Genomic DNA, 9,962 nt, shown 5'->3' with positions numbered 1-9,962 from the left:
CAAAGTTTAATAAAGAATGTTGGGATATGCTACTTTATAATGTGTAAAAAAGTCATTTAAACTAAATATTATGGCTTCAATTTATATCTTCAAATCAAATTGAAATGCTTCCTGGTACCTATTTTAACAAAAGTATCATGATCATCAATTGAACAATGGCATGGACTTGAATATCAAATTAAGAACAGTCACATGAATAAGATGATTCGCCACACGAGAGAGATAGGGGAAATGATTGGTGCTTCAATTGTCGAACCAAATCAGACTTGTTTACTCTAAATTTGAGATTCGTAGAGATCATTAAGCTTCCAAAACCAAAAGTAATCTTAACTAATCAAATAAATTACAAGGATCATATTCCAGTCTAAAGTCACCATAACTAAATCTACAGTATTCTATGCAATGGTTCCCACATGATATCCTAGATTCCTGCTTCATTATTAGATTTAAGCTGCCAAACATTGCTTGTGGCCTTAACACTATGATATCAAATAATCCTAATCCAATGTTAGGGTTACTTTAATATAGTTTTAATTATTGTCTTGCCCCTATTGCACACTATCTACCTTATTTTATCACAAGGTCCTTTGCTTGTTCCATGGAGCACTCCAACCCACAGCAGCACATCATTCGGCAGTGAAGACCCAAGGAAGGCTCTCACCATCCCTATACGGGGACCACCACGACAAGTCTGCGCCTACCAGTAATGCAAGACCTAGGGCCGTATGATGAGGAAAAAAGTGGGCCCCGTGAAGCTCCCATTCGTCGGACGTTTGTGATCAAAACCGTCCAAAAATTCTGAGAGCTGGAAAACGGCCTCACGTCACGCGGCCGGGGCGGGACGCAGGCTTAGCTGGAAGCAGTAATATGGCATGAGAAAGGTAACAAGAAAACGAAGAGAAACAGGGAAATAAAAATAATAAGTAAAATATAAATATATATAAAAAATGATAAAAATAAAGGAAAAGGTTGAAGGACCACGGATTCAAAGCGCGGTGCTCTAGAAAACCGCGGCTCGGAGACAACCCAAGCTAAATTTACGGAGGAGGTGGCGTGCAGGCAGGAGGCCGTACGGAAGGGGCTCTTTAGGGGCGCGGCCCCACTTCCACCGCCAATAATTCCCCGCGTTCCCAAAGCCATCACCCCTTTTCCCACCCACCTAAAACCATGGTTTGGAATCTTAAAAAACAACTCAAATATACTAAAGCCACCATTTGTCACTTCAGTTACCTAATTTATTTTATTTAATAATTACTAAATATAAAATAAGAGTGAAGTTCTTCGCAATAAAAATAATAAAAAAATAATAATTATATTTTTTCATATTACGTACCTCAATAACGCGGTAACGACGGCCGAAACCATTACGAGGCACCGTTATGTAAATTACAATAGAGCCAATAACTATGCACATGATCAAATGGGAAACTTTTGAAAAAATAAAAAAGTTATTTTAAATATGACCATAAACATACACATAGAAAAGGTGCTCGAGCAGAGACAAAGCTGGACAACATGCAATAAACAAAAAGGATACATGAAGTCGATCCCAGCAAATAAAGAAGCAAGACTTAATTGCGTTACCATCCAGAATGTTACCAAAGCAAAATGGCTCTACTTTCACTAAATGGTTATCCTATTTTCCTTGAATGCGCCATCTCATTATATTATTCCAATGCAAGCAAATGCATAAAAAATATCTTGTACATCAAGTATGTTCAGTCGCATTATTTGAAAATTAATTATTTAAATAAATTATTTATTAAATAAATATTTGATCAGAATATCATCTCTCAAGATCTTTTCAATACCACACCATATAGTAATAAAAAAAAATAAAATAAAAATAATCAAAATACGTGAATCAACCATAAAAAGACTCGTCTCTACGGAACATGCAAACTTTACTATAAAAAAAAAATTTTACAAGAGGATATCTCACCTTCAACCATCGTACACTCAATTTCTCTATCATCTGAAATTTTCCTCACAAAAGCTCTTTCTCTTGGAAGATCTCCTGAATCCCTGAAATACCCGACATCTGCTATCTAAGAGCCCTGCTCCTTCTCTCTCAGCGACCTCACGTCTCTCTCTTTTTCTTCTCAGGTTCCGCACGACGTCCTCAGCAAAAAAACTAAATCACCTGCCCTTTTATAGGGCTAAAACTCAATTAGATTAGGTTTAAGAGTCCTAATCAAAAAATCCAATTAAGACCCCAATCCGTTGGATCATCACCGAAAATCACCCACGCAGTCCGATCGCGCTTTGGTCCACGAAATAGTGCCGTGGACCACGTGAAACGCGTGAGAAACGCCCACGCGATCCACAAGCCCAGCCGTGGACCACCCGATTCACGATGGACCGGAGTACAGGCCCAGGAAAGGCGCCTGGGCCGGCTCGTGCGGGCCGCGCACTCGCCTAGGCCACGTGCCGAGCTGGGCCGCGCACCTGGGTCGCACGTCCCGCACGTTGGCCCCGCCTGGGCCGCGCACCACCGCCACTCCGCCGGCGGTCCTCCGTCGCCTCGGATCTCGTGCCGACTTCAAAAGCTCGTATCTCCTCCATCCGAGCTCCGTTTGGGGTGATCTTGATCTCGTTGGATTCCGTTTTTCACCGCGAACCTCGCTATGGGCTCAATGTGGGCTGAATCTCGAGATGTCAAATCCTAACAATCTCTATCTCGACTCAATATTCGGCCTCTTCCAAACTCTAAGAGCTTCTGGATGTCCTCGCCCCCATGCCCTGGGACAATCGCCTGCTGATCATGGATGGGCAAACATGGGAGTCGAGCCAGACTGCTCGATTCCATCTTCGTCGTATGCTGTACTCCTCTTGACCTGAGACCTGCTCGGAGCATCGTCATGCGGCAATAAGAATCTCACCTTGCGACGTCGCCTCTCGTCCTCCCGAGTCTCTTGTCTCGTGCCTGATTCGCCTCTTGGAGCTCCACCTCGCTCTGGACTCCGCCTGGCTCCCGAAGCTCCACCTCGCACTGGACTTCCTGCCAAGTAATAATGTCCTCTGCTCCCCTTCTTTCCCTCCAGCACAATCCTATCGCCGCATAGTATCCTCAGAATTTCTCCACCAGCTATCGTTCTGTAACCTTTCGAATCCAGTCTGTTAAATGAGATAAGATTCCACTTGAAATTGAGTATGTATCGGACCTCTTCCAATCTCCTCACTGCACCGTCATGTGTCTTCCAGTTGACCGTCCCAATGCCTCTGATCGCACAGCTCGATCCATCCGACAGATATACAGTGCCCTCATTATTTTTCAGATAATCAAACTGCTCCTCTCTGCAACATACATGATAAGGGCATGCAGAATCTAATATCCACTACTGGAAAGAAGTAGATACCTCATCAGATATCTCCAAGACATCTCCATCTGAATCGCTGCCGGCCGTCGCTACAGCAGCCACTATCCGATTTTTGAGTTGAGGACAATCTCTGGCTAGATGCCCCAACTCTTCACACCGGTAACACTTGATTTTGCTCAAGTCCCTCCTGGACTTGGACCGCCCTCGTTGTGATCTCCTGTCGCTCCGTCTATCATCTCCTGCTCCTCCAGAAGCCATCAAAACTGAGCTACCGCCACTTGAGCTCGAAGCTGGATTCTCCCTCTTGAGAATCTCGTTCTAGAGTATCGCCGCGGTGACCTCGTCCATCTTGATGGTACTCTTTTCCACTAGAAGAGCAGTCATCAAAGACTCGTACGAAGGGAGAAGCGACGTCAGCAAAACCAGCACCCTGATCTTCTCCTCAACATTCTCACCAACGTTGAGGAGGTTGGTGAGGATCTTCTGAAAGTGGCTGACATGTTCCTGCACGCTGTCCCTCAGCCATCCGCAGTTGGTAGAACTACCTCTAGAGAAAAAGAGTGTTGGTGAGAGATTTTGCCATGTACAACTCCTTGAGCTTCGACCACAGCACCGTCGGAGAAGTCTCGCTCAGCACATGAATCACCACCTCATCCGTCAGGTACATGCAAATGGTGCTCACCGCCTGCATCTGTAGCCATTTTTAATTCCGCACCTCCATGGTGGTCGACTTCTCATCGCACAAGAGAGCATCGATCAACTTCTATTGGATGAGCACGTCCTTCACCCTTGCCTACCACAAGAAAAAATTACTTTTACCATCGAACTAATTGATCTCCATCTTGATTGTTCCTGTCTTCTCCATCTTCAATCTTGCTCACCACCACTGCAATCTGCGTCCTTGTACCGTCTTGCTCTGATACCACTTGTTGAGTGGATGTCTGACCAGGACACTGCCTCCCAAGACCTTTTCGGTACCATGCGATGCAGCAGGAAGAAAGAAGAAACAAAACAAAAATAATCAAAATACATGGATCAGCCACAAAAAGACTCGCCTCCACTTGGCATGCAAACTTCACTATAAAAAAAAAATTTTACAAAAAGAGATCTCACCCTCAACCCTCGTACACCCAATTTCTCTCTCACCTAAAATTTCCCTCACAAAAGCTCTCTCTCTTGGAAGATCCCCCTGAACATATGAAATTCCCGATGTCCGCTATCCAGGATCCCTGCTCTTTCTCTCTCAACAGCCTCACACCTCTCTCTTTTTCTTCTCGGGTTCCGCACGACGTCCTCAGCAAAAAAACTGAATTACCCACACCTATATTGTTCAAACCCTTTTATAGGGCTAAAACTCAATTAAATTAGGTTTAAGAATCCTAATCAAATCCAATTAAAACCCCAATCCGTTGGATCATCACCGGGAATTACCCACGCCATCCGATCGTGCTCCGATCCATAAAATAGTACCGTGGATCGCATAAAATATATGAAAAACGTCCATGGGGTCCACAAACCCAGCCGTGGACCATCCGATCCATGGTGGATCGAGGTACAGGCCCAAACAAGGTGCTTGGACCTGAGCCGGCCCACGCGTGCGGGCCTTGGCAGCGCACCCGCCTGGACCGCACGCCCGACTGGGCCGCCCGCTCGCCTGAGCCACGCGCCTGGATCGCACGTCTCACGCATTGGCCTCGAGCCGCTGCCGGCGGTCCCCCACCGCCTCGAATCTCGTACCGACTTCAAAAGCTCGTATCTCCTCCATTCGAGCTCCATTTGAGATGATCTTGATCTCGTTGGACTCCATTTTTCACCGCAAACCTCGCTGTAAGCTCAATGTGGACTGAATCCAGAGATGTCAAATCCTAACATTATTGCCTGTGCATGCAAATATATATTATCAACAGACCTTTTATAAAACTGTTTGATGAAGCATCAATACCTCTACCATTGTGGTTGAACGATACCGCAAAACTTTGAGCTCAACCATCAATTGGCAGACCTCCACCAATTAGATGGTAAGTCATAAGTGCCATACTTGCCTTCCCTTAGCTAATAGTAAAAGAGGCATCAATATGATAACTAATTCAACAATTATTCGCATACAGAACATTTTAGATATCCGATATAGATTGATCCTTCCGTAAGTCATATCATTGGGCTAATTTATGTGCTCACCTCAAGCATTAGCAAACAAATTGACTCTGCATGACTTCATTTCTATTATGTCAAAAGTTATATATGTGAATATCATCCAAATATGGTAAAATAATTCAAGTATTAGGTTCATGTTTTAGGTCATATTTGAGTTTATGTTACTAACATATGCTACTATATAGAGAGGAATATGTAGGTGGTTGAACGTGACAACTTACTAACCATGCAGAGAGCAGTGCCTGCTCACTTCTGGCTTTGAACCACTGCTGAAATCTTGGAACGCCTAACTTTAGTCAAGTTTCAAGTCCATTTCATCACGCCGATGAGCTTATTTGATGTAAAAAGCTTCTGTCCCCATTACTTATAAATGTGAACACCATCACCATTTGGTAGATAATGATAGGAATATCTCGACAACATACTTTATTGGACGCGGCATGTCTATAATTGCCCCGGGGAAAAAAAAATTAGGAAGGCGAGAAGAAAAGAGAGACGCGGAGGGAACGCATGTCACCATGATCCTAAAATAGTAACACAAATGCATGTCCTCCTGTAGGAGCTTTTAAAAGAGATCATTAAACTAAGCCAGAGCAAACCCCATTTATATCTGAAAAAACAAACCATCCATGGCCCTCAGTCACGAAAGGTACGGCATATATTCGCTCCCCGCCTATTATTTTATCATCAGTGTGTCCAGTTGCAGCTTGGGGAGGTAGCAAGGCGTGAGCGAGTTGGAAAGGAGACATAAAATAATATTAGAGGGATGGGATTGACGGAGACCGGAGGGGGGATGATGGGTCAGTGTTAAGAGGGTGATACCAAAAAAATAAATAAATAAATAAATAAATGGAAAAGAAAAGCTGAGCCTGAGCTTGACCCTTTTCACGACCTCTGACCCCATGCACCAGAGCCCGGAGAGAGTAGCATGCATTCGAGGAGGGGCCGGTTGCTCTCTCTACACGTGTCTCATTCTTCCAAACACCCTTTTTACCCACCTAATTACCATCCTCCGTGGTCGTCCTACACCCCGACTTAAATCCCAATTTACCATCGCCAACACACCCCCCCCCCCCCCCCCCCCGGGTTGTCCTGGGTTAATATATATCACGTGACTTCGGTGGATAATAATGCCATGACCCATCTAAAGAAGAGAGGGTTGACACTGCGTACACTTCAATATTAGAAAAGAAAAAGAAGGCAGAAATAGAGAGACGGAGAGAGGGAATAGAGAGGCAATTGAAGGGAGGATGAGAGGAGAAGGGTGGGGTTGGGGGGTGTGGGGAGGTGAGGGCCGAAAGCTGAGCGCGTAGCTTTTAACAACAGCAGCAGGGCAGGAGGCAGCGGCAACAGCAGGAGCAGCAGCAGCAGGGCCAGCGGGGCAGTGAGACAGAAGCCTGCGAGAAAAGAAACAAAGATAGAGAGAGAGAGGGGGGAGGAGAGTGATCGAGAAGATCTCGATCAGAAGGAATTTCAGAGTCCCCACAGCCAGCCCCCATCATCCCCCCTCCACTTCCCATAATTAACCCTCACACGCCAAAAGGATAGGGAAGCCAAAAAAAAAAAAAAAAAAGGGTCAAGAAAGAGAAAAGAAAACAACATACCCCATAACAACAAAAACAAAAATTCTAGCCCCACTCCTTTGTTAGCTTTAGATTAACACAAGCATATAGATATATAATTAGTGATACATAGATAGAAAATTATAGAGAGAGAGAGAGAGAGAGTGAGATAGGAGTAGGGAGACAGAGAAAGGGGGAGGGGAAGAGAGAGAGAGAGTGTGTGTGTGAGGGAGAGGGGTGGGTATATAAGAGGAGACATAAATTTACCTCCAATACCAGCCGGGGTGGCTTCTGGAAGGCGGTTCCCATCGGATACCGGCGCGTTCGCGGACTGGGTGGCGTCCTCCGCCACCGGTCGAGGCGATGATCTCTGCCTCGGTTTCAATGCCGGCGGAGGCGGAAGCGGAGGAGGAACCGGAACCGGAAGCGGCGGCGGCGTCGGTGGAGGCGGATGGGGGTCCAGCTCCTCCGCCTCCGCCCGTCAGGGCCTCAATTATGGCATCGCCGACATGGGGATGGTCGGTCTCCGCGATGTCCTCGTCGTCGCCCCAGCTGGATCGTTTCATTCGCAGTACCACGAGCCCTTGCCCTCCTCCGCGGAGCACCCCATCATCCCCCTCCTCACCGCCGCCCCCTGCCTCGTAGACGAGGCCCACGACGGCGGCCGTCCGAAGCCCGCCGGTGGGATCCACCTCTGGCAAACCCAGCCGCCTCCGCCGCCCCAGAACCCCAACTCTAACCCTAACCCTAGCCTCTCCTACCACAAGAAGCCCATCCCCATGCTGGACGCCGCCAGCATTCTCGGCGGCGCCGGTGGCATCGGGGCCGCGGGAGGCGGCGGGCCATCCACGTGCCAGGACTGTGGCAACCAGGCCAAGAAGGACTGCAGCCACAGGCGGTGCCGGACCTGCTGCAAGTCCCGCGGCTTCGACTGCTCCACCCACGTCAAGAGCACCTGGGTACCCGCCGCCCGCCGCCGAGAGCGCCAGTTCGCCACCTCTGTCGCCGGGGCGGCCGCCGGCTCCTCCGCCTCCACCTCCGCCCCCAAGAAACCTCGCCTCATCACCTCCCAGACCACGACTACCGCCTCCCACACCTCCACCTCCAACACCACCCCTCCTCGTAGCTTCGACACCAGCTCCAGCCACCAAGGTACGGTCTCTCCCTCCCATCCCTTCTTTAATCTAAATTATGACTAAATTTAAATTCCCATACTCCCATCATCCCTCTGTGTCTATACACGTGTTTGCTTGTGTCGGTTTCTCTCTCTTCACTCCAACTTGCTGCCAGATGCTACCTTCCGCGAGAGCTTGCCCGGGCACGTTCGAGCGCCGGCCGTGTTCAAGTGCGTCCGCGTGACGTCCATGGACGACGGCAAGGACGAGTACGCGTACCAGGCCATGGTCAAGATCGGTGGACACGTCTTCAAGGGCTTCCTCTACGACCAAGGCGTCGACGACGGGCGGGGAGAGGCCAGCACCAGCGATAACGCCATTCCAAACATCTCGGAGCTCCATCTTGGGGGTGCTGGCACTGCGGGTGGTGGTAGAAACGGCTCCTCCTCCGCTCCCATGATCCCGTCGGACGACTACGGCGGCGGCGGCGGTGGATTGTTTGGAGGTACTGCGAACTATGGGAACCCAATAAATTGAGCTCTACTTTCCGCGCCTAAGGTTTTATTTTTCTTCGTCTTATTCTCGACTCAACTGTATGAAATCGTGAAGCCATGCATGGGGGTCAGCGAGAAGTCGTTTCAGCTGCTGCTGCTGCTATTGTTGTAAACATATGCATATCTACTTGACTTCTTAGCTTATTTTTATATGATTATTATTTTTACTATTGTTATTATTATTGTTTCTAATAATTACTTCTTCTCAAGTTGATGATGATAGCTGGATCCTCTCCCACTCTAATCTCTAGCGGAGCCTCGGAGAGGAGAGGGAGAGAGGATCACGGACAGATTACACTGTTTATGAGGTGATTGCTACTTTATTAAAGCGGTTTCTTCTTTTTTAGTCTTGTCTATTGTGCTTTCTAAATTTAGGATGGAAGGATGGAGGGGGTTTCGACACTGCTCGACCGCTGTAGGGGTTTCGTTTCATGTGATATTGCGGTTGCGGGGCTCGATGTTTGACTGCTGGGCTTTCTTAGCCATCCAATGGGTTTTTTTTTTTTTTATGAGGGATGGTGTATGTGCTGTAGGGCATCTCATTGGAACTTGAAACTGATTGACGCTTTCTCTAGTAAAACATTATAATGCATGTGCTAGAGGATTTTTTTTTTAGATTTTTTTTTCCCAAGCCTTGGAAGATGAGGTTGGTTTCTTAACTCCTTTGCTCCCTATATTACGCCCGGGGGTAATGTACCAGATGTGCCATACAGAGCCACGTTGCTGCTTTTCCTTATTCTTTTTTGCAATCCCATTTATTCCTGTCACTGAAACCCATCACATCCAACCAAGAATCGCCTTTCTATTTTTACAAATATTTTCCTAAGCTTTTCGTATGTATGTCTTTGTTTTGAACTAGCTGTCTTGTTTTTTTTTCTTTATTTTTTATTTGGTTGAAGAGCTGTCTTTTTTTCTTCCCAAAAAACGAAGAATTGTCTGTCTTGTAGGGCTGTGTGGTCAATGAAGTTAATCGTGAAGTACACTGCCAAGTGAAGCTGATTTTACAATGCTTTGATGGAAGAACGTATTTTTTGTGGTAAAATATTTTTTTTGTCTGTCTTGTTTTTTTTTGGTTTGACAAAAGAACTTATTCAAGTATTTTGAGAATTATAATAGGCTTCAGTTATTGCTTTATTTGTCTGCTGTAGTTCAGTAACTTACATTCACCGTATTGTATAATAAACCAAATATGGATGCTTTCTCCTTGGACCGACGTGTCATAGCTATATCTTATGTAACCAAAGTTGGATACTTTAG

At 46.6% G+C, this 9,962-nt stretch overlaps 1 protein-coding gene across 1 annotated transcript; it reads left to right on the top strand.

Moving 5' to 3' along the window:
- Nucleotides 1–7,319: 7,319 nt before the first annotated feature.
- LOC105057606 (protein LATERAL ROOT PRIMORDIUM 1) lies at nucleotides 7,320–8,884 on the top strand. Its single transcript, XM_010940257.4, has 2 exons — nucleotides 7,320–8,188; nucleotides 8,327–8,884. The coding sequence occupies exons 1-2, from the start codon at nucleotides 7,546–7,548 to the stop codon at nucleotides 8,686–8,688; spliced, it is 1,005 nt and encodes a 334-aa protein (XP_010938559.1). The 5' UTR covers nucleotides 7,320–7,545; the 3' UTR covers nucleotides 8,689–8,884.
- Nucleotides 8,885–9,962: the final 1,078 nt, after the last annotated feature.

The sequence above is a fragment of the Elaeis guineensis genome, chromosome 14, assembly GCF_000442705.2.
Source record: "Elaeis guineensis isolate ETL-2024a chromosome 14, EG11, whole genome shotgun sequence".
NCBI lineage: Eukaryota > Viridiplantae > Streptophyta > Magnoliopsida > Arecales > Arecaceae > Elaeis > Elaeis guineensis.
The sequence above is the reverse complement of the archived record's forward strand: the minus strand, read 5'-3'. Positions and strand labels throughout refer to the sequence as shown.

Bases quoted from the DNA above. Each gene is read 5' to 3' on its own strand.
- LOC105057606 (XM_010940257.4), top strand. From the start codon at position 7,546: ATGGGGATGGTCGGTCTCCGCGATGTCCTCGTCGTCGCCCCAGCTGGA. The intron at 8,189-8,326 runs GTACGGTCTCTC...ACTTGCTGCCAG, and splicing joins CACCAGCTCCAGCCACCAAG to ATGCTACCTTCCGCGAGAGC.